The sequence below is a fragment of the Diceros bicornis genome, chromosome 17 (genome assembly GCF_020826845.1).
Source record: "Diceros bicornis minor isolate mBicDic1 chromosome 17, mDicBic1.mat.cur, whole genome shotgun sequence".
NCBI lineage: Eukaryota > Metazoa > Chordata > Mammalia > Perissodactyla > Rhinocerotidae > Diceros > Diceros bicornis.
Window position 1 is genome coordinate 16,063,734 of NC_080756.1, and position 24,662 is coordinate 16,088,395.

At 47.5% G+C, this 24,662-nt stretch overlaps 1 protein-coding gene across 1 annotated transcript; it reads right to left on the reverse strand.

Annotated features, from left to right (window-relative positions):
- Positions 1-1,978: 1,978 nt before the first annotated feature.
- Positions 1,979-23,302, reverse strand: COPZ1 (COPI coat complex subunit zeta 1). The gene is made up of 9 exons (XM_058558067.1): positions 23,239-23,302; positions 11,751-11,819; positions 10,339-10,420; positions 9,628-9,719; positions 7,660-7,715; positions 5,938-6,015; positions 5,727-5,778; positions 4,464-4,502; positions 1,979-3,394 (listed from the first exon to the last, which is right to left on the reverse strand). The coding sequence occupies exons 1-9, from the start codon at positions 23,254-23,256 to the stop codon at positions 3,347-3,349; spliced, it is 534 nt and encodes a 177-aa protein (XP_058414050.1). The 5' UTR covers positions 23,257-23,302; the 3' UTR covers positions 1,979-3,346.
- Positions 23,303-24,662: the final 1,360 nt, after the last annotated feature.

Consider the following 24,662-nt stretch of genomic DNA (forward strand, 5'->3'; position numbering starts at 1 on the left):
CTCCCACCTCCCCTCCCCACCAAGTGAGAATGACATCAGCTCTGGCTGCCACTGTCCCCAGCCCTGCTGATGTACTCTCCCATGGGTAAAACAGAGGCCAATCACCTCTGCCCCACCCATTCCTTCTCCAGTCCAAGAGCTGGGGCTTACACAAGCCAGCACCCCAGGTTGGGAGTGGGAGAAGGCTGTACCAGGAAGGCCTCTGCAGGACATGGTGGAAAAAAAAGGAGGGGGGGCATGGGCACCAGGGGGAAGGAGAGGAGCTGGAGGGGGGCACCTGAGGAAGAGGGGCTGCAGCACTAAATCACCCTGTTGGGGGCTCTCTTTGCCTGAGCTCAGTGGGTTGGGGAAAGGATAGACATTTGGGGAGGCGGGAGAGAAGAATGGGGAATCGCCACATCTGGCAGGCAGGTGTCTGGCACTGTTCAGGCTGCAGTCACTTTCCCAGCCAAAGGGGAGGGAGGGGGAGAGGGGAGGAGGGGCTTCCCAGGGTCCCCTGGGGAGGAGAGAAAGGCTCACAAACAGAGACAGAGGCCCAGAATCAGGCAGGAGACCAAAGGAGGGAGATAATCAGACCGTGCTCCCCAGTCTCTGCTTCAGTTAGTGCTGGGGACAGGTTTGCTCATAGTCCTGAAAGAAAATTGTTGGCCAGAGGACTGGGTAGGCCAGGACACCAGAGTTCCATTCCTAGTGGGAAACAGAGAAGGCAGGAAAAGTTCAAACCAGGCCAGGCTGGGTAAACAAGCTCAGAGAATTCCAAGTTTGAGAAGTGGATAGAACTCCATTCTCCACCCCGTCACTGATCACAACCCTCAACTCTCACACTGACATGCCCCCCACCCCACCCCAGGGTCAATGCTGGGTGATGAGATTAGGATGGTAACGCTGGACACTGCTTTTCCCCAGTTCAGACAGGCAAAGACAAAGATTCCTAGCTCTCACCCAGCCCCATGGACTCCAACTTTCAATGTGGGATTCCCGGGGTGGTATACCCAAGCATTTTTCTTTTTTTCTATCTGCTGAGGGGGATCTCGGGCACAGCTGCACCACAGTTGCTGAGCTGATTGCCAGGTTCTCACAGAAGAGCAGGCAGGACTGGGTAACTCTAGGTGTCACATCTGGATGCTGGAGAGGCTCTTCCACTCCTGTTACCTTCGTTCCCTCATCCAATCCTATCTGAAGCCCTAATGCTGTCTCTCTTGCTTAATTCTGGAATTGCAGGCCCATCTTATGAGCAGTAGAGGTGACTGAGAAGGGGACCCTTCAAATTGCAGTGCAGTGGAGGGCTCCGCACACTCCCCCGTCTTTAAAATCCTGCAGAGGAAGGGGGAAAGAAAACCAAAGCATTCTCCTGTCGCCGCGGCAACCATAAAACCCCCAGCTAAATCCATCTTGTGAGCTCACCGCCCCATTAAGATGCAGGGCCAGGCTCTGCGCCAGCCCAGCCGCATTCATTTGTGCGAATAAAGGTGGAGGAGGGGGAGGGGAGCAGGCTCTGGAGGGATGGGGAAATGGCGAGAAGAGGTTATTTACACCACCGTCCTGACCTTCTGGAGCAGCGCTGGCTCCGATAAATAACCCGCTCAGCGCCATTTCAGAGCAGGAGTGGGAGGTGCAGGAAGGGAGCAGGGGCTGGAGGAGAGCCCCCACGCAGGTGCGCGTCTCCGGGTTACTAATGGCTGAGGCGGGAGCAGGCAGCTGGCTTTGGGGGGGTTGGTGGGGAGAACTCAGTTCCCTGGGACTCCCACTGAGAAAATACCATCCCCACCCCACCCCTGGCGCCAATTTTCAGGCGAGGGGACGGAGAGATGCCAAGGAGGCAAACAGCCCCGTAAATTAGGGATGGTGGGGGAGAATGCTGGGGAGTCTCTGAGGTAGGAGGGAAGAAATATTATAAGATGGGGAGTGAGGGGGGGGCTAGAGGAATAGGAGCAGCTGCCAAAAAGAGAGGAAGAGGAACAGAAACATCACACAAAGGCAGTTTGGAAAAAGAAATCTGTTTTATTCCTCTTTGCACAGACCAGTATATGAAGGTGGCTATCTCCTGACTCCATACATCTCTTACCCAAAAACGCCCTCAAATACGCCCAGTTATCCGGCCCACGTCAGTCTTGGAGAAGTGGCAGTTAGTGGGTGGGGCAGAACCCTTAAGTGTCAGGAAGGTTTTTTGAGACATTTTTGTGGGAAGTTTTGGGTCAAGGGGAAAGGTCAGACCCAAGAGTGGATGTTCCATGCTCCCCCTTCCTGGGGAAATCCCAGCCCCAAAGGTTTTCTGAAGAAAGGCAGCTCTCAGCGCCCTAGGGAGGGGAAGAGCCCAGCCCTACCGCCTGGATGTCAGGCTCAGGTGGAGAGAGGAGAGGGTTAAGTGGCAGAGATTGCAGACCCTGGGCAGAAGAGTGAAATGCATGTGAGGGAGCGAAGGAGACTGACACAGCCCAGAGGCCCAAGTCATAAATTCCACCCCTCCCCAGTTCTGAGCAGAAACTCTTCTTCCTGAGACTAGAATGGAGTTTTAGTTCAGGGACTGGCTTTGCTCCAGGGCATGGAGAGGACACGCCAGGCAAAGATCCCACGGGTAGCGAAGGTGGAGAGTTAAGGTAGCAGACCAAGAGACGGACACTCCCACAACGAACACTCCACAGACCACAGCAGTTTTGAAGCTATAAGCCAGGATCAGGGTAAAGAATGCAGCTGTGACTGAAATACAGAATTTTATAAGCCCTATCCAATAAAAGTTAAATCACTGCTCCTTCCACTCTGTCCCCTGCCTACAAGCTGTTCCCAATCTTTTTTCCAGGGCTGGAGGAGAGGACAGGAAGAAGGAATGGGAGAAAATGCAGAGGCCAGTAAATGGGGCTGTGGATGAGACTGGATATACCTCTCCTCACCCCCACTCATTCTACAGAAAAGAATTCTCTCTCCCTCCCTTGCTGGACATATGCGCTGTGGGGATGAAGGACGGGTACAGGCAAGGGAGGAAAACACTCAGCACATTCTTTCTCCTGCTTTGATCTGAAGTGTAGCTGCAGCAGAGGGCACAGAAGTTGAGGAGAAGATACGGGGGACTGGAGACCATGGGAGCATAGTCCATTCTAGAAAGGAAGAGGGTGCTGCCCCTGCCCTGCATCCAAATCTGCTGGGAGCTTTACTTCCAGAACTGCAAAAGAGAGTGAGAAGGAAGGGGAAGTGTGTAGGGGTTTGGGGGGCAATCACAGACAGGATGGAGATGTAAGCATCCACTGTGATCCCCGAGATGACCCTGAGAGCATCAGTTGGGGGCCTGGATGAGAAGTCACAGCAGACGTGGATTTTCTGAGGGGGTGAGGAGCTGGGAACAGCGAGGTCTTCACCGAAGGAGTGACCACTTGATCTGTTCTTTGGCTGACTGCAGCACCTGTAGGGACAAGGGCGGCACTGAGGGGCTTGCTGGGGGACAGGGTGGGAATGGGGATTGCAGCTCTCCTTCCCCTCACTTGACTTCCCTGTCCTTAGAAGAATGGCTAATAGAAAATTCCCAAGGCTAGAGGGATGGGAAGAAGCTCTCTAAAGCCCTAGAGGGGGCCGGCCCCGTGGCTTAGCGGTTAAGTGCGTGCACTCCGCTGCTGGCGACCCGGGTTAGGATCCCAGGCGGGCACTGACGCACTGCTTCTCCGGCCACGATGGGGCCGCGTCCCACATACAGCAACTAGAAGGCTATGCACCTATGACATACAACTATCTACTGGGGCTTTAGGGGAAAAAATAAAAAAATTAAAAAAAAGACAAAAAAAAAGAAAAACGACAAAATAAAGACCTTTAAAAAAATAAATAAATAAAATAAAGCCCTAGAGGATTGTCAGTTGGGAAATTCCAAAAAAATTCAAATCCACTGGGGGATGAAGAGAGAAGAGGTATGCCTGGGAGGAGAGAAAAAACTGGGGGTTACCGGACGTATGTTAAAAAGGGGAGGTTACCACAACCAGATGGGCTTCTTGGTGAGAATTCCAAGTCAATAGAAAACAGAATCCCTCCCTTGCCCCTGCATCAGATAGACAATCTACCTGCAAAGTAGCAGGATGGATCTGCAAAACCTGCATATTCTAGAAAATGCATTTCCAGCTTAGCCCTCATTTGAATAATAAGAGAAAGAGAGAGAGTGTGTGTGTGCACACGCACACAGACCATCTGCTTAAGGCAAGCCTCTGCTGGGGAATAAATCACTGACTGAGGCATCAGGCAGGGAGGGTTTGAAGGGTACAGAGCAAGGCTGACAGCCGCTGCTCACAGGAAACCGGGATAAGAGTTGGGGTGGCGTAGGGAGCATTTGACTGCATGAGTCCCAGTTCTCTGAAATAAAGGGGAGCCAAGGAAGATGTGTCTTCAGTCTCTAGTCTCATTCAGACTTGATGGGTTGGGGTGGAATGCCATTCTAGCCTCTTTAGTAACCCAGTCCATCTGGAGAGGAATAAGAGAGAAAGTCATACCTGAGACACGGTCTGCTCTGTAAGGGGGACATCTTCACCCTACGGCAGAGAGACAAGCATTCAGCGTGGGAGAAAGCTGGAGTAAGACCTGATTGAAGTTTGGTAGTGGAGAAGGAAGAAGTGGTCCTTTAAACTGAAGCAAAGGGCGGATCCCCTAAACTTCTCAGTCCCTTCTAGGGACTAGTACAGCCACAATTTTACTTGGCCAGAGGGCCTGTGAGCAAAAAATAGTCATTTCATCCATCCTCTGTTTTAAGGCAGGAGGACTTCTTAAAAGATTTATTCCATTCCAAGTAATCAGCAGGTTATCTGATCCTCAACTAGTGGGGGCGGGGGGGGGGAGACCTGATTCCCTAGTCAGAGAAGACCTTCTCTGAATATCAATATCTCTAGGGAAAGGATGAGGGGGAGCCAGGGGTAGTTTAATGGATCCTGCAAGGCTTGATGGGTAACGACAGCATGTTAATTTGAAGAAATAAACTGCTACAACAGCAGCCTGAGAAGGGGAAGGAGGGAGTTGGTGGGGGGACCCTCTCTCTTGCCACATAGAGACATATGTTAGAGGAGAAGATTAAACTATGCAAATGGAGCCCACGGCAGTTAAGGGAGAAGATTGCCATTACCCGGCACTGTTAGCCTTCACTCTGTGGAGGTTAGAGCCGAGACATTCTGTGAATGGGGAGATTTGCTTTGCTCAGACATCTCTGCACCCCCACAATTTGTGGGCAGGCTCTCTCTGCACCCACCATTATCTCCCCAGCAGACTTGGAGCCTTCTGTGGTTAACTCAGAGGCCCCTTTCTGATATCACTAGCACCAAAAAAGACTGAGGTTATTTGGACTGAGGCAGATAAGTACTTGCCAATGGAGAGGTGTTTTCCTCAGTTATAACAAGACTTTAAAAGACAAGGAAGACACTCCTCTGCCTCAGATGACTGGGATCCATCCCCAAAGGAAGAATAAGCCAACCTCAAGTTCCTTTATAGTTTCAGAACCATCAATATTAAAGTTTCTTTTATTTCATCTTTGATTCAGTATGTATGCATTAAATGTCCACTCTGTGCAAAGACTGTATCAGATGCCAGGTACGTGGCTAGGGGCAGAAATCCGTTCCTTCTGCTTCCCTCCTTTGAGACAATGAGAATTGGAAAGGGAAGGAGACAGCTGTATGTATTCTACAAGCCCCGACCCTTAGATACATGTAGCAGGTCTGGCCCTGGAGGGTGAGTGGATGGGGGGATGGAGGGGAGCAACCCCTGCTTACCCTTAATGCCACCCGGTGCACCACTTGCTGGGGATCACTCTCTAGGATCACCCTAAAAAGACAAAGAAGAGACCATCATTCACTCTGTCCTGAAGGACCAACTGACTGTGGGGATGCTCTGGTCACTCAGGCCATTTGCCTTAGGACAGGGGCAGTTACCCCACCCCCTCACCCGGGATACAGGGAGGTCCAAGCAGGTCAGAGAACTCACCCTCCATCTACGATTTCATCCACAGCCAAGAAGAGCCCCTCCATGTTCTCCAGCAGAGCTCGCTTTTCTACATTTTTCCTGAGTCCCCAAGAGAAGAGAAAAACAAGCCTGTGTGTGAAAGGAATCCTAGGACACTGTCTGAGTTGAGGATCCTAAACTAGACCAATAAATGTCTCCAGCAATCACATAGACAAAGAAGTAAATAAGAAAATAAGAACTTTTTCACTAATCTACTCTATACCCCTTCCCACTCTTATTTACTGAATAAGGATCAGGAATGTCAGGAAAGGGCCAGCCCCGTGGCTTAGCGGTTAAGTGTGCGCACTCCGCTACTGGCGGCCCAGGTTCGGATCCCAGGCGCGCACCGACGCACCGCTTCTCTGGCCATGCTGAGGCCACGTCCCACATACAGCAACTAGAAGGATGTGCAACTATGACATACAACTATCTACTGGGGCTTTGGGGAAAAAAAGGAGGAGGACTGGCAATAGATGTTAGCTCAGAGCTGGCCGGTCTTCCTCAGCAAAAAGAGGAGGATTAGCATGGATGTTAGCTCAGGGCTGATCTTCCTCACAAAAAAAAAAAAAAAAAAAAAAGGAATGTCAGGAAAGAGATTGAAAAATACTGTCAATTTCTGACTATTCAAGGGTTGATTATCCAGAGCTATTGTTCCTTTCCTACCTGCCATGATGATGTTCATGACATTGCTCATAAACACTGACATCAGAGGGTGGAAAAAGGAAATAGAGCTAAAACTCAACCTGGAGGTGGCAGGAGGTGAGGAGGGGTAGAGTGCAAACTCTATTTATACGAAAGCTCTGACAAACCTTCTAAGCCTCTCTCAACTCCCCGTCTCCGCCTCCCTCACCAGCTCTGCTCAGGCCTTGAAAAGCAGCCCAACTAGGGGCTGGGCACGGTCAGGGCCCACATCCACCAGCCTCAGATCCGGTGGTTGGTGCATGTGGCCAGTCACATCCGTCAGTTTGACTCTTTCACTAGATCACTGAAATGAAGTCTGTTCATTCACCTGGCTAAGAAATAAATCATCCCCTTCCTGAGGAAATCTGAGCCATTCACCCTGCTGATTTTGTGGGGCTGAGAGCGCCTGCTGTTCTGCTCCGGATGGCGGTCTGTACTGGTCCACTTGGGAGCTGCTGGGGGAATGAAGTTCAGAGCCCTGGATGTTTTCAGGAAAAGTCTCTTATATCTTTTCTATGCCCATCTACACAGGGAACAGAGGGCTGGTGGGGAGGCAGAAGGGGAGGAGAGGGTAAATGGCACATTCTTCCTATTCTATAGAAGGGAAAAACTAAGTGCTAGAAGTGAAAAATTGGGAGTGTTGCCTCCATTCCCAAGGTACTAATGTTTCATCTGGGACATTTCCCTATGCTTGCCCTTTCCATATCACTAATGTAAAGAGTGAAGGCCAGGAAAGCACCTTGAGGGTGCTCAGAACTGTGACACAGCCACCAGGGAATACAAGAGTAGACACAGAGGTGAAGATTCTGCTCCTTCCCATCCCTTTTCTTAAGAGAATTATTCCCCGGGGGGGCCATACTCTCCATCCAGTCCTCCCCATCAGTGTGAATTACTCCGAAATAATAAGCCCAACTTCTCATGGTAAATCAACTCCCTGGAGCCTCTGCTGATCCCCCACAAATCCCTGGGCCTGAAGAACAGTGACTTTCTCTCCCACACAGATGTCAAGATTGGCCTGCTCACCTCAGCATCTGGCTCAATGAGTCGAACAGGCAGTTCAGAACAGCCATAAGCATCAGCTGTTGGGAGACAGAAGAAGCAGAAGGATAAAGTTCAAGGCCCTGAAAGCTGCTACCTGAAAACAAAACTCTCTAATTCATTGAGCATCAAAAGACACAGGCTTTCATAAAGGACCAAAAGCACAGGGTGGAAGTGAGAGCAAAACAGGAAGAGGACCTGTGGTTTGTCACAAAAATAAATTCTGCTACATGATCCCACAATTTGAGGTCTCTCTTTCATCAGACTGTTCAAACAGAACTTTCCTGTTATAGTCGTCTACATGTCTTTACCAACTGTATATGTGTTACTTGATGTCTTAGGTAGAGAAATCATTAACCAAGCAATAGCTAAGGTCAGAGAGTCAGTGGAAAGAGCATGGGCTTTGGAGTCAGGCAGATCTGGGCTTAAATCCCAGCTGAGCCATTTCTAGATGTGTGAGCCTGGAAAGTTATTAACTGACCCACATGAAACTGCCACTTTTGCAGTTCAACAGAGATCACATACAAGTAATTTCAGAGGTTCCTCACAGTTTGGTTTCCTCATCTATAAAACAAGGGCATGGGGCCGGCCTGGTGGCGTAGCAGTTAAGTGCGCACGCTCTGCTTCGGCGGCCCGGGGTTCACAGGTTGGAAGCCCAGGCGCGCACCAATGCACCACTTATGGAGCCATGCTGTGGCGGCGTCCCATATAAAGTAGAGGAAGATGGGCATGGATGTTAGCCCAGGGCCAACCTTCCTCAGCAAAAAGAGGAAGACTGGCATCGGATGTGAGCTCAGGGCTAGTCTCTCTCACAAAAAAAACAAAACAAAAAACAAAACACACAAAACAACAAGGGCACTAATGCCCACAACTCATAGAAGTGCTGTAAGGTTTAAATAACAATGTAGGGGCCGGCCCCGTGGCTTGGCGGTTAAGTGCGCGCGCTCCGCTGCTGGCGGCCCGGGTTCGGATCCCGGGCGCGCGTCGACGCACCACTTCTCCGGCCATGCTCAGGCCGTGTTCCACATACAGCAACTAGAAGGAAGTGCAGCTATGACATACAACTACCTACTGGGACTTTGGGGGAAAATACATAAATAAATAAAATTAAAAAAACAAATAAATAAATAACAATGTACTTTGCAAAGCACTTACAGCAACAAGAGCTCAGTCTAAGAGCTGGTTCTCTCAAACTTTTACTTTTGCCTCAAATTATGTGGGGGCTTATTTTTCCCTATCTACTCTCCTAGAAGTTGCTACCTGAGGTAAATAGCTTTTCCTGCTTTTAGGAAGCAGGTTAGGACTACACCCACAGTCTTCTCAAGTGACTCATTCAGAATATATGGCTTCAACATGACAAAGAACGTTGGCTAACTGACCCAAACTCAGGTATAGAACCTTCATAGCATGAGCAAGCATGCCCCCAACCTTGACCACAGCTCAGAAATCAATCTTGAAAAACAATATCCAGGGAAGGCCATTGATATTATATGTTGTATTAAAACAGATATGGTGTGGGCCGGCCCTGTGGCTTAGCGGTTAAGTGCGAGCACTCCGCTGCTGGTGGCCCGGGTTCGGATCCCGGGCGCACACCGATGCACCGCTTCTCTGGCCATGCTGAGGCTTCGTCCCACATACAGCAACTAGAAGGATGTGCAGCTATGACATACAACCATCTACTGGGGCTTTGGGGGGAAAAAATAAATAAATAAAACCTTTAAAAAAAAAAATAAAATAGATATGGTGTCTCCTACATGGAGATAAAAGAGAGATCTAGGAAAACGTCCATTCTAGGTTGATTCATTTGCTATGCCATGTTTGTGAAGCCCGCAGGGATCTCCGACAAATTCATTAGCCCGGTCAGAAGTCAGAGGGCCTAGAACCAGTGACTACATCCTGCCTGCAGTTTAGGAAGTGGTATCAGACATAGCAAAGAGGGGTGAGGATTCTCACCTCGTTTTCATAGGAGCTGCCAATCACATAGAAATAGAGATCGATGCTGCTTTTGTATACCACAGTCAGGCCTTCCAAGAGGGCAATTTCACCTGTGGGGGAAAAGGTGGAAACAGTGGGTGGCCTGAGACAAGGAAGTAGGATGGAAGGAGTTACCATGAACTCCTGGTACCCAGCTCTTTGGGGCTGAGGTAAGGTAGGTCATAATCACCCCCAAAGACTGAAGTTGACCTGCTTTTTCTTTTCGAGTGACAGCAGAAGAAGGGAAGAATAAACTTGGGGGAGTCTAAATGTATCTTCTCCCCTAACCACCCTCCTCCCCCCATTACCCTTATTTCCCTCCTTGTATGAGACAGGATACTAGTCGATCCTTCGGAGGTGAAAATGCAGAGCGGTCACCTTTACAGACTTCCATTTACCTGCCCTAATGGATGCGGTACAATAAGCAGAGCTGCAGTTAAATTTGTCAAGTGAGGCTCATAAATCCAGAGACTAGACAGGTAGCTAACAGCCAACCTTCCAGCACGGTATTCCCGCGTGAGGTACACTCACCTCCCCATTACATTTCTGAAGAGTTTATTATATGAGGGGAGGAGGAAAAAAGAGAAAAAGGAGGCAGAGTCATTTTATTCTTTCTCTGCAGTCCTGCCGCCACCCCCTCCCCACCATGGTTCCCCCAATCCAGGGAGTAGTGAAAGGAAAACCACCTACTGTCAGTCCGATGAGTCTTGTTGAAAATGTTCTTCTCAAAGGCCTTTTGCTCCTTGACACTGGGGTAGGTGTCGTCATAGTACTGGTCAGAGGAAAAGGGAGACGGGTTGGGTCATTAGAGCTGGGAGCCCAGAATGATTAGTGACTGTGTTTTGCCCTGGATCTTAGATTTCTCTCCTTCAACGCATGAGGTGAGGGAGAAATACTGACATGAAGAAGGAGGAATTAGACAGGCAGGAAACGGGCAGTGAGTAATCAAATATAAAAAAGAAATGTTAAGGACCCTGCTGTAAGCAACCCCACCTCACATTTCTATGACTGTAAGGGCAGAGGCCTATGAGCCTGAGATGGGGCTCTGCCCGTCTGCATTCTAGGAGAGCAATCCTGAGACCATCCCCATTGAGTGCTTCCTAGGAGCTACCCCCTGTTGGGGAGCAGTGCTAGAGAACACAAAGGCACCGAAGCACAGAGCACTTCTTTCAGACCCTGACTCACTGTATGAAGCTGAGGAATGGGGAAAGGCTACAAAAACCTACTCTAAAGAAAGGCAAGCCCTCCCAGAGGCTCTCTCATATCTTAGCTTTCTTTTCTGCAAACTGAAAGAAGCAGGAGGCAGTCTGGCACGTTGCTGAGCCCACTCCCAAGCTCTCCCTGGCACAGGGGCGGAGATGCAGGCTGCTAAATCGCTCTGCTCTTTAGGGGCTAATCCGTCGCAGTCAGCTGAAGACCTGTGACAGGTCTGGCATTTAGTAACTGGATAACTGTTTCAAAAGGTGTCCTGCATAGTTACATCCAATTACAGGGAGGAACAGCTGGTGAATTCTAAACTAATCTCTACCTGCTGATTGATTTATGCTATGCTCACCCAGAGCTAATACACCAGGGACAGAAAAAATTTCTACAGGAGGGGGGGAATATGGAGGGAGAGGATAGGAGTGTCCTTTCTCCTCTCTTTCAATAGATCCAAAGTTAGGAACATCACACTGGGGAAGTCAGGAGGTAACAAGCTTGGTGGTGACTGCAGACCCAGGGCTGGAACCCAGGAACTGCAAGAGAATTCCCTGGAAAAACCCAGGCAGGGTGACAAGGCAGAAGGGAAAGGGACAGAGTGATGGGCATGGGCAGGCTGCTTCTCACATCCAGACACTGCTTTGTTCAGAAACCAAGGTTCCAAAGCTTTTCCCTGCTCTGCTGCTGAGAACAGAGGAGGTCAGTCTGAGGATGGCAGGTAGGGAAGCAGGGGACTAAGAGACAGAAGCAGTTGGGGTTTTACCTGCAGTAGTCACAGGAACGGAGAAGAACTCTCAAAAATATAGTATTGAGGAATATGAGTTCACAAGGCCAGTCCCAAGATCCAAATCTCAGAACACGACGTCCTCTTGCTCCTAAACTAATGTGAAAGGGAATCTTACCTTGGCAAAAAGTCGATCTCCATCATTGTCCAGAATCAGGATGGCTTTGACAGTATACAGGGAGGGTTCCTGAAGAGATATGAACATACCTTCAGTCCTGAAGGCTCCTGCCACCACTGGCAAACCAGATACCTTCCCTTAGTCCCACTAGGGCTGCAAGGAGATATAGAGGTGCCTCTGTATGTCCCCTATCCCAACCTGGTTAGATTTTGACATTTCCCACTGAGAATGACCAAGTGGTGAACAAACTGAATCGAGGAAGGGGGCATTTCAACAAAGGACTCCAGAGCAGCATCAGAGAAACAGTTTCTCTGAGCCAGACTCACAGAGAGCTTAATCAAGGTAGGTCATGCTGTTATTTCCAAAATTATGCTACAGTTATTTTCCAAATTACCTTCCCTCCCTGGTCTCCCATGCACAGGTAGGTATGCAATGTGACCAGATTAATTAATAGGCACTGCACGAGGCTATTTGAAAACAGGGTTGAACGCCCTAGTGTACTTGGAGGTTTCTGCAGTCCCGATGCAGTAGCAATGCAGAGGCATAAAGCAAGCCTTCCCTAAACCACCCACACACTGAGCAGAGGGAAATGAGCACGCATGTGCAGGCGCACACTCATGCACACAGACACACCAGGTCTGAATGCAGCCCAATGAGACATCCATCTTCCAAGACTTCCCTATGATCCCAATTCCTCTACTACACCCCAAACCACCACCACTTAACTTGCCAAGACAAAACCAATCTGAATTTTGAGGGAGTTAAGAAGCAGTAAGAAGAGGATCCATCTAAGAAACACTCTGGGGTGGGGCCTGGAGATAACAAGCAGGAGGGGAGTGTTCTTTCACTACCAAACTCTGAGGATACTGACTCGCATAAAGGAATCACAGCCTTTACACTCAAACTCAAACAACAGCAAAGCATATCACTCTGCAAAAGGTCTTCTGCTACTGCAACTTCCAGGGAACCAGCTAACCAGGAGAGGAAGCCGAGGGAGGCAGTGGTATGTGGATGGAAGGTGTCTGCAGGCTCACATTCTTTGACTTTCTAACCAACATTCCTTACCATTGCTATGCCTGTCCTGTGTTATGAGACACGGCTGTTGCTTTGCTACCCCCCTTTCCTGGCCTTACTTAGAAAACCCCAGTCCTCCCAGGGCCAAACATATTCTCCAAGCATGTGTTTAACAAAGAGCCAAGAGTGAGGAGGAAAGAATCATTGCCAAGGATCCAGAAACTGCAGCCTCTACAAAGGTAAACTGTCCCATGAGGCTCTAGGAGCTTTATGATTCTATGCAAGAACCAACCCTGGCTTGGGGAGTTAATGAGAGTAAAGGGAACCTCATCTTTTGACGACAGGGTGATGAAGACTGTTAGGCTTTCCCCGCTTGAATTCTTGAGGACAACAATTTTTGTGTTTTGTTCACTCATTTATTCCAAGTTCCCAGAACAATGCCTGCCACATACTAAACTCTCAATATTTGTTGAATGATTATGAAAATAAATGAAGTCGGGGAATAAAATAAAAATTTCTTGATGCAGTAAGCATCTAGGGGACCCTCTTATAATTAGACTCCACTAAGAGTATAGGGAGATTTTCTGGTGTGGCCATTTTGGGTGACATTACTACCAACTTATCTCTCCTCTGATAAACACTCCTTAGAGATGCCCAACCTATACACATTACTCTCTGGAATAAGCACTCTCTCAAACTAAGGGACTCTGTGTCTAGCAGAGGGAAGTCCTCTAGAGTCTCATCTAAAAGGTCACAAATAGAGCATCTTTCCTAACCCGTAATTCCCCACAGAAAGATCTTCCCATAAGGCAGGCTCAATGCAATAGCAAGTTGGATCCTCAGTTCACCAAAAGGGAGACACCAATGGGAACGAATCTCCTTAAGAGAGGAAAAGAAGTCCCCAGGGAAGGAAATTTAGAAGAAATCATTTTTCCCACAAGCTTTTCCCTGGAAATGTTTGGCTCTGTTCCTCCACCCACATTCATAGCAACCTTAGAGAGGTTCCTAACGGTTTATACTGGGCACTGATCTGGCAGAGGTAACTGGTTCTTGCAGCCATAGAGTCTGGCAACTCTAGAAAGAATGGGATCCCAAAGAAAAGAAAAAAATCTTACGGCCACCAGCAAACTAGGAGAGTCAGACAATATCCTTTGTGGCCAATGGGGTGTGAATGCCTAAAACAGCTGGCAAAGAGAGAGACAGATTCCTGGGTTCTGCTCCTGGCTCTTTTCACTGGCTTCCTAGGAGATGTTTTCAAGGAAACCCCCAAAATAGAGACACTGGATCTTCCTGGGAAGGATAAAAGACAGGTAAAGGAAGGCAAGGAGAAGACCAGATCTGACTTATTACAGCTCTGAAGCGAGTAGGGACTAGAGAAAAGGCTGGTCATTTTAAACTTCCAAAGGAATAATCACACTAAATAAAGCTGAGAATCTAGGCAAGAGCTTAAATGCTGCTTTAATTCTCCATTCGGCTACAGCTGGAGCCAGCAGCTTCTCCTTTACTCCTCCTGCCACCTCCTGACTGTAGCTGGTTCCACTTCAGCCTGGGGCCTTTACCTCTCAGAGTGGGGAGGGCCAGGAGTTCCTCTCATACCATAAAACCAGCCAGTTTAAAGGTCCCAGCAACCATTACTGATAATGTAATTTCATTTAAAGTTTTTGCAAAGGGCAAGTTTATAAATAACTCCCAGCTATTGAGAAATGGGCTTCCTGGACAATGGACTAGGCTTAACCCTGGTAACACATTAAATGCTGATTATTGAGAAAGACCCTGTAAGCTTAGGGCCATGTTCAAAGGATTTAAAAGGTCTATTCTTCCCTCCCACTCCCAAATGGGTAGCTGCTAGAAAGCTTTCGAGACAAAGTTCTGTGATGCACTGACTTTCAGAGAGCCACAGCCTGAGTGTATAACAGAACTTCACCTCAAATGCTAATGGTGCCTGGAAATGATGTGTAGGCAGATTGGTGTGTAAAAACTGGATTGGGCTCCTCAGGAGAGCTGAAACAACACTGAACAAGTAACTAGCCTGCTGCAAAGGAATCTCTGATCTCAATCAGGGGCTTCTGAAGCCTGGTGAAAAATATCAACATCTCCCACTACCCCCTCCCCCAGCACAGAAAGGACCAGAGGGGAAGAATCATTCCTAGTGCTGCCCCCTGTGGGCCTTCAGATGACTTGCAGCTTCCTCAAGATTACAGGCATTAGCAAAAATATTAAGAAGGCAGCTGTGGATAAAAGCGCTCTATTTGTGCGTCTTGTAAGTCAAACTAGGAGAGATGGGCTCTGAAGAAGCACTGAATTACGTCTGTTCACAAAGTATACAGTAAGAGGTCACTCTGGGGTAAAATGGTGATATGCTGCCAGAAGAGGACTGGGGAGTGTTTGGAGCAGGTAGACAGGATATTTCGGGGGCTATGATTAATTACTTTATTTGATTCATTTGGGGGCGGGGAGAGGGAACCAGGAAGCCTTTGTGGAGTTACAGGATGCTATCCACAGAGCTGAAAGGGCATAAGTAAGAATCTGCTTGAGACTCCTAGAAAGTTCTTCATTCTCTACGTACAAAGAAATCTTTATGGCCATGCCAAAAAGTAGTACCCTGGCTTGGCAATAGGTCTTGATCAACAAGAAACAAGATGCTCTTCCATCGACTCTATTTATAAAGTAAAACCAAGACAGTATAAACTAGAAGGAGAAATTCCTAGATACCACTCCCAGCTCCAAATGGCTAAGCAGGTATTTTGCTCCCTGACTCTGTGCCAACGTCTTTAAAATAAAAAGCTCCTCTGGGGTTGAGAGCTCCAATTTGCCAGCCACAGGCCTAGGGACTTCAGATGAAAAGAAGAATTAGCTAAGGGCTTTGACAGGAAAGCACGTATTACCCAGCGTTTGCTTAGGTTCAAACACAGCTCAGGAAAGACGAGGAGCCACAGGTACCACACAACATTACCCAGCTGATATGAGACCAAATATTGGTCATAAAGAGAAAAATGAACACGTCTTAGGAAGGAAGAACCGACGGCAGGAAGAGACACCCAGAAAGAATCTTCCTATCTGACACAGATACAAAATGTGAAAGCACAGTCACCAAGAACTCTGACACTACAGGAGAAAATCTCTCTCAACTTCTAAAATCCTTGTGGTATAGTCTGGAGCAGCCCTTAATTCAAGTTCTACCTTTCTCTGGGACTCCTCATCAGAGAAATGAGAGGTTTGACCTAGATCAGTAAAGTTAATACCTTTTTTGAGTTACAGCAGACCCCTTTGATACGTGGATGAAATCTATGGACCTTGTTACCAGAAAAATACCCATTCACAAATTTTTATGATTTCCAAGAGTTCATAGAGCTAGGTTAAGAAGTAAATGAGATTCTCTCTGAGGATAATAAGATAGGGTGGGGAGGAGAGGAAAAAAAGGGGAAACGAGTGAAACTTTTCTAAATCACCCCCTGTCCTCCATCTGGCATCAAATAATGACTGCAGTAAATATGTGTGTGGCCTTCATAAATTAATAAACATGATGGAGATGGGCCGGCCCCGTGGCTTGGTGGTTAAGTGCGCGCGCTCTGCTGCTGGCGGCCGGGGTTCCGATCCCGGGCGCACGCCGACGCACCGCTTCTCCAGCCGTGCTGAGGCTGCGTCCCACTTGCAGCACTAGAAGGATATGCAGCTATGACATACAACTATCTACTGGGGCTTTGGGGGGAAAAAATAAATAAATAAATAAATAAAAACAAAAAAACAAAACAACAACAAAAAACACGATGGAGAAAACTAACACAGCCAGCAGGGGGAGCAAAGGTCAGCACACACCCATCCAGCTTTCAGTGACTAAATTTGGTGGCTATGAGATAGGCAGGACAAAGACAACCAAGCCCCAAGCTCTTCAGGAATGCAAAATCTCAGGTCCTTTCTTAAAATTCAGAAAGCCTGTCTGGAGAATTTTTTGCCCCGGGGTCACACAGTCCCTACTACTTCAACTATTATGGAAGTGAAAATTACAGAAATGTGGGACAAAGCAAGCAGCACTGCTAGGAAGAGAGATGAACTGAACAATCAGAAATCAGAGTACTCCACACCTGAGCCCTGAGGGCAACATGAGAACTTCCAGCCTTCCCAGTTTGGTAATCCAAGAGCCCTCGTTTAAATATCACTCAGCAAAGGGAAAAATCAAACAGGGCTAGATCCATTTCTAACGAGTCCTTGGTCATGATTTACATCATGATTTATTCCCCACCCCACCCTGAAAACAAAAAGCTAGTCTTGGGCCAGCCTGGTGGCTTAGCAGTTAAGTGCGTGCACTCTGCTACTGGCGGCCCGGGGTTTGGATCCCGGGCGCGCACCAACGCACCGCTTCTCCGGCCATGCTGAGGCCGCGTCCCACATACAGCAACTAGAAGGATGTGCAACTATGACGTATAACTATCTACTGGGGGACGGCCCTGTGGCGTAGCAGTTAAGTGTGCGTGCCGCGCTTCTGGCAGCCCGGGGCTCAGATCCCGGGCACGCACCGATGCACCACTTGTCAGGCCATGCTGTGGCAGCGTCCCACATAAAGTGGAGGAAGATGGGCACAGATGTTAGCCCAGGGCCGGTCTTCCTCAGCAAAAAAAGAGGAGGATTGGCATGGATGTTAGCTCAGGGCTGATCTTCCTCACAAAAAAAAAAAAAAAAACTATTTACTGGGGCTTTGGGAAAGAAAAAAAGGAGGAGGATTGGCAATAGATGTTAGCTCAGAGCCAGTCTTCCTCAGCAAAAAGAGGAGGATTAGCATGGATGTTAGCTCAGGGCTGATCTCCCTCACAAAAAAAAAAAAAAAAAAAAAAATGCTAGTCTCTAAAAGACTGAATTGACAGCCTCTGTGTTCATCTTTCAGTCTATTTCCTCCCCAAATCAACCCGAGACAGAATTGCTATCTTCTCCCCCAGTTTTAGTCTCCCTCTAAAAACTACACAAATAATAGAAAAGGAGTTGGAGAAAATCGGTAGACAGAGCTATCTAGGTCAACTGGCTGTGGACAGGGATATCTGCCTTGATAGTGGGAAAATTAAAAAGCCAAATAGAGAGACACGGGCTTCATCGGCAGCATGTATAACTTAGGTTACACAATAGACAAGACATCCTGAAGAGATGGGGGTGGTCAAACACCAGAAGAGGTGACATAGGCTAGGGAATCTAAGGACAGAATGCCTCTAATAATCTGATCTGAGAAAGCCTGTTCTTTGAAAAATCAGGCGAGGCAGAATGTGAGAGGGCCCATTGCCAATATGGGCATCTTATAATGCGCATGGACTCAATCTCCCAATCCATCTTCATCAGTGGCCTGTGGGCATTCGGCCTTCCGTCCCTAATTACTCTAGCATAAGTGGGTAGGTAGGCACTGATTCTTTTTTTTTTTTTTTTGAGGACGATTGGCCCTGAGCTAACATCTGTTGCCAATCTTCCTCTTTTTTTTCCTTTTTTCTCCCCAAAGCGCCAGTAGATGGTTGTACATCATAGTTGTACATCCTTCTAGTTGCTCTATGTGGGATGCTGCCTCAGCATGGCTTGATGAGCCATGAGTAGGTCCACACCCAGGATCCAAACCTGCAAACCCCGGGCCGCCGAAGCAGAGCACGCAAACTTAACCGCTATGCCACCGGGCCAGCCCTGGCACTGATTCTTTATTCCTGCTCCATCCTTTACTTGCTTCTCCAGTTCCTCTTTCCATAACTAGTTTTCTTGTCAATATCCTGACTCTAGGGCCGGCCCCATGGCTTAGCGGTTAAGTGTGCGCGCTCCGCTGCTGGCGACCCGGGTTCGGATCCCGGGCACGCACCGACGCACCGCTTCTCCGGCCATGCTGAGGCCGTGTCCCACATACAGCAACTAGAAGGATGTGCAGCTATGACATACAACTATCTACTGGGGCTTTGGGGGGGAAAAATAAATAAATAAAATCTTTAAAAAAAAAAAAATATCCTGACTCTAACCAACTCATGTCAATAAAGTAAAAAACAGTAGCAAATACCTAGATGAATAAGACCCTAAATCTGCCACTGGGCTCCCTCAAATATCTGGATAATTGCATTCATTCTCTGCCTCCCAGAGAAGACTTGGCTTCTCAAGGGTCTGGCTTTCTTCACATGGAGGCCCCCTCCTCCTCTTCTGGCCATGTGGCAGCTCCCCTAGACCTTTGATATAATTTATACCTTGCCAGGGACCAACTCTTTCCCACCACCGTAAAGGAGAGGGAAAAAATATATATAAATACGTCGGAAATCTATAACGAGGTCTTCTTGGAGGGCAAGACATGGAGAGAGTTAGAAGCAACGTCAATTGCTCTTTGGGGGTTTTAGTTCAAGCCGAGGTCTGCTTCCAGCAATCAACCATTAAAACAAGCCGGCCAGAGAAACAGCACAGTTTATTCTGATCATTTAATTTGAAGTGTCAATAAATTAAACTTCAATCAATTAAACTAGGTGTGCAATAACCCAGATGGACACCCCGACACCAACATAATCACAATAAAAATTTTTATGGCTGCCAGGGACCTCACCGGGGGCAGTGCTGGCACTGTTCGCGCCCTAGCTGAGAAATATGTCTCCACAGTGCAGGAACGAGGAGATTGCTTCCCCTAACGAAATGGAGGGGCCAGGCACCGGCAAGGACGCAGCTGGGAAAGGGGCACAGGGGACTGCCAGGAACGAGATGGGAGTGCTTTGGGGGCTTAATGTAATTGATACCTTTGCCCAGAGCAGGGGGAGGGGGCATTTAGGCCAAGTACTTCTACTGTTAGTGCCAAAGGAATTTAACAAAAGCCCCATTAAGATGATTCAGGAAGCGAAGGCCACAGAGCAATATCAACCTTTAAGAGTCATTGATGTATTCTGCATAGTTTCCTCCTCTATATACACACATGCTGTTGTGCACTTTGGATGCCCTGGTTTTTGAATGAGGCTTACAATTCGGGATTTGGTCATTGTTTTAGGACAAAAATGTTATTAAGGGGAGAGAAAGGACAGAGTTAAGTCTAGTCCGTAAAGCAATGGAAAAACACTCAGCAAGTGAATCCAGAGAGGATTAGGAAAAATGAAACCTATGAGGAAAGATTTAAGAATCTAGACTGCTACAGTAATTCCACTTTGAGAAAAAAAGGTAAAGGGGAAGGGAAGAAGGGGATAGTCATTATCTTTAAGATTCCTGGGTTATTAATGGAGAATGGTGACCTGCAGAGATCTCTCTCCATTCACAACTAAGAAAGGGAGAACCAGCAGAAAACAGCAGGAGAGGGGAAGCTGAGTCCACAGATGCAGGCTGGGAGCATTATTATTAAGCATTGGGAATGAAGGAGATGAAAGGGTCTCTTCCCTTAGAGACTATAAGGAGAACTGAGAAAGATTAGACAAATCTGCTTGAAAAGCTAGGGCAAGATTACTTAATTCAAGAAAGAAAGGTAGGGCCGGCCCCGTGGCTTAGCGGTTAAGTGCGCGCGCTCCGCTGCTGGCGGCCCGGGCCGTCCCGGGCGCGGACCGACGCACCGCTTCTCCGGCCATGCTGAGGCCGCGTCCCACATACAGCAACTAGAAGGATGTGCAGCTGTGACATACAACTATCTACTGGGGCTTTGGGGGAAAAAATAAATAAATAAAATTAAAAAAAAAAAAGAAAGAAAGGTGACCCATTGTAAAGTACCTAAATGAAGGGAACCTACTGGTATTTAGAAATTCCCATAATCGGATCAAATTTCGATTGATGGTTCTTCTTGACCCCCTTCTAGCTTACCCTTCCCTTCTTCTCAATGTCCTATGGCTGTGTGCCTTGCAGAGGTGAGGATAGAAAAATATGCTTTGATCAGATTTCCTCAGAGGTCCAGCCAAACCAGGAAATAGAAATGTGAAAGAAGGAAGCCTAAAGGAATTTTAGAAGGTGTCTGTCCTCTCTAAAGAGTGGCTTGGTAAGCACCATCTGGGCACAGTAAACTCTTTAGTTCAGTAGAGAGGTAAGGTAAGATCCAGGGATTCCTCATACTTTTCATAATGAAGATGGTAACCTAAGAATAAGGAGATGCTGCTGAGTTGACAGACGAAGGGATGCGATTAAAAGGAGCAGTGAGGAAGGGTGATTCTGTATCAGATGGAGCTAAATTTTGTAGGCCAGCATGTGAGTCTAGTGAGAAGAGAAATAAAAATTCAGGAAATATCACCTGATTCTCAACTAGGGTTCCTCATATGAACGACCGAAAATTATTTAAATTATTTTCTCGCTTCTCCCATGGGCGGTACGAAACTAGTGCCTTTGTGGATACAGAGGAAAGAAGTTGACTCATAACACACAATGAATGCCTTAGGGCATTAAGGCTTAATTCTCTCCCGGAACTCCAGTTGAGAAGGGCTGGAATGGTGAGAAAGGTATATAAATTCTGCGGGCCAGAGGACGGCCTGGTGGCACAGCAGTTAAGTTCATATGCTCAGCTTTGGCGGGCCAGCGTTGGCAGGTTCGGATCCCGGGGGCAGACCAACGCAACGCTTGTCAAGCCATGCTGTGGCGTCATCCCATATAAAGCAGAGGAAGATGGGCACAGATGTTAGCCCAGGGCCAACAGTCCTCAGCAAAAAGAGGAGGATTGGCAACAGATGTTAGCTCAGGGCTAATCTTCCTCACACATGCACACAAAAATTCTGCAGCCTCAAAATATATTCAAATTGTAAAGAGCAAAAAACAAAAAATGTTGGACAGAACCAACACAGAGGAAGGAAAATACTAGTTGAATATCCTAAGAATCCTGGAGACCAGCACAAGAACTGATACCTGTTGGCACTTCGTCCCCAACAAAAGCTTTATGTAACTGATGGATGAAAGTACAATTTTGCATATAGAAGAGGTGGAAAGCCCATGGTGTGCTATCATCAGAGAGGGACTTGCTCTGGGACGATTAGGAACCAGAATCTAATCCTAATTTTGACACTGTGCTTCCTTGAGCAAGCTCTTTTCCCTATACCTGGGTTTCCCCTAACCCTATTACATAGGTTCCTCACAACAAAGAATCAGTATGGTTTTTAAAGCAAAGTTCAGGGGTACCTGACCCGGTTAGCAAGGATCTGTGAATGCGGCATCTTAGGTACAGATCAAAATGCATATTAGGAAGAAGCAAGAAATAGACTTCACTGAGGAAGCAGAGACAGAGAACTGAGGTCAAAGAAAATGTGACCGACAGACTTTCACATATAACTCCCTCAACTCACCACAACACACAGATCCCTTGTTAAAAGGGCTCCCCAAGTATCATCTCTCTCACTCTTTTACCTCTAAGCAGGTTCCCTTCTAAACAGATGTAGGGAGCAGTCTAAAAATTTCTAAAAACTTCCAAAGAAATCAATTCCCTAGAATTTCTCCCAGTCTGCTAACTGTTTAAGAATACTGGTTAACTGCCTGGTATAGAAAATATCTTACTAAAAACTACTCACATTTTAAGCTTTCTATCTAGACTTGACTAACCCATATGACGAGAAGGAATTATCTCTATCTTTGCCATTTTGAAAGAGGGGAATTAAACCCGTATTCTCTTTACCTGTTGAGGATCTGAATGTGTACATGTATTAGAGCTGAAGGAAAAAAAAAAGACAGGAAAGAGGCCTCGAGTTCAACTCAAGGAAGGAGCTGGAAGCTAAACTCCTACACAGAGGTGTGTTAACAACCTCAAATTGCAAAACAGGGCCCTTTTGAGAGAAATGCTCTGGTCCAGTTCTAAAGAAGGAGTTATTCTATTTGTTTAAACAAGCAAAAAGGATCATATGGACAAGGGAGCTAATACACCCCTTTAGCCACCAAAATTCTCATATAACCAGAGGGCGAGTTAGCATCCCAGATCCTACAATAAGAATTCCTAAGGTTTAAATGGGGGAGGGAAAAGGAGAACAGAATAAGGAGTCTGGAAAAATATTCCAAATCCACGCTAACTCTATCAGGTATTCCAGAACTTGGATGGAATACTGATTCTTCATCATGACAAATCCACATAAAAGGGATAAACTGAAGTAAAAAGAAAACAGTTTCTTGACGGAATGATCAACACAGAGTCAAACCATCAGGAGGAGCCTGTGATGACAAACACCTGCCCTCTATTATTACAATTTGGGGCGAGTTTGGAGGTTTGGGGAAACTCAAATCAGGGTATCATCCACAATGCTCAGAATCAGGGGGAACCTGAAGGACCCCAATCCACTGCGCTTATGATCCTATGTGTCTCAAAGAGTCCACGTGCTCCCTTCAACTTTCCACCGACTCTGCCCTCTCCCCGGCGGAGCTTTCTACTCTAAACCGAGGCTTTAGCTCCTGCGCTAGGCCACACGCTTATTCCACAGGCCGGCAGAACCTTCGGTCCCCGAGGATTACCCGGAACTCCTCTTTCTCCCCACTCCCAGTCAAGTTGAACCCCTACTCCCGGCCCCTGTGGACACCGCAGTATCCCAGCTGCCCCCCCGGCTCCTACCAAAATCAGCGCCTCCATCTTGCCCCGCAGCCGGTGCCGACGTGGAGCCGCAAAAGCAACGCCGCCGCTGATTGGCCCTACGCCCTCATGAGGCGCCGCCCAGGATGGGGGTTATTGGACTACCAGGTGCCAGCTATTGCTCTACTGACCAATCAGTGTACTAGCTTGCTTAGCGGAAGCAAGGCGCCCAACCAGAAGGCGCAAGTATTTGATTGTCAGTTTAAACACTCAATAAAACGCCAAAACCTCAAGCCTGAACGGGGCGGGAGGGCCAGTGGGGCGGGGTTGTTTCCATGGGGAACAGGGGAAGCGATTATTAATTTTCGATTGGCTGGGCGAAGGGCATGTGATACCTCCCGTCTGATTTAGCAACTTTAATCCGCACTCCCTTTAGGGGGCGCTGTGTCTCTTTAGCCCTTAACACTGGCAGCGCCTGAGAGAATCCTACCCTAATCCCCATTCCAAGAGCCCCCGTTAGGTCCCTGATATCCATGGTTGCTTTGGCCAACAATGCTAGCTCTCCCCTCAGACTCTCTCAGGTCACTTCAGCAACCTCACAGCAAGTCTGCACAACCATAGAGTAAAGCCAAGAGATGCCCAGCATGTTAACTAGATAAACCAAGGCCACCAGAGGTTGATTGCTGGAGTAACGATCTCCCCATTGTGGTGTTCCTGGCTTTGCTGGGCCCAGGGAAGGACAAGCAGCCAGTGAGTTTCTAAAAACAGATTTTCTTTGGCCGGACGTGAAACGGGATGTTAGAACTTTGGAGACCGAAGAGGAAAGAGTAGGAGGGACAAAGGGGTAAAGGGTCCAGGATAAAGGAGGGTATAGGGAGCAGGGTCTGCGGTTTTCCAGTAGGGACAAGCCGTTGCAAAAACGAGAAAAGAGAAGTTTACCGAATGCAGGGATTTCACAATAGGGAAGGGCTTTGATAAAGTTTAGCTTTCACCTACCTCTCGGTTCCTTGGTCCCCAATCCCCCTTAGATCAGGGACACCTTCTGTTGCCTTATATTATCTCCAAAGTGTTTGTGTTTTTTTTTCCCCCCATCTCTGACAATTATGTCTTTAGGAGCCCTCCAAGAAGGGCATCAAAACGAGGAATTTTTCTAATAATTTCAGAGTAGAGTTAGAGGACCTAAGAAAAAAGTATAGAACAATACAAAACAAACTACAGAGCTAACATATGCTATGAAGGAAAGTATATGACTTTCTGGTGAAGTCACAGGTGACAAGCCTCATATCTGGAAGAAACAAGGGCTTAGCCTTTATCTATTCTGAATGGGGAGTTATTCCAGCATTTAGCACTGTGCCTGGCATCACAAGGTTGTCCTTGGCTTGCTAGCTTAATATTAACATTTATTGACCACTTACTATGTGGCAGGCACATGCTAAATCTTTGAATACACTATTTAAAATATGTTT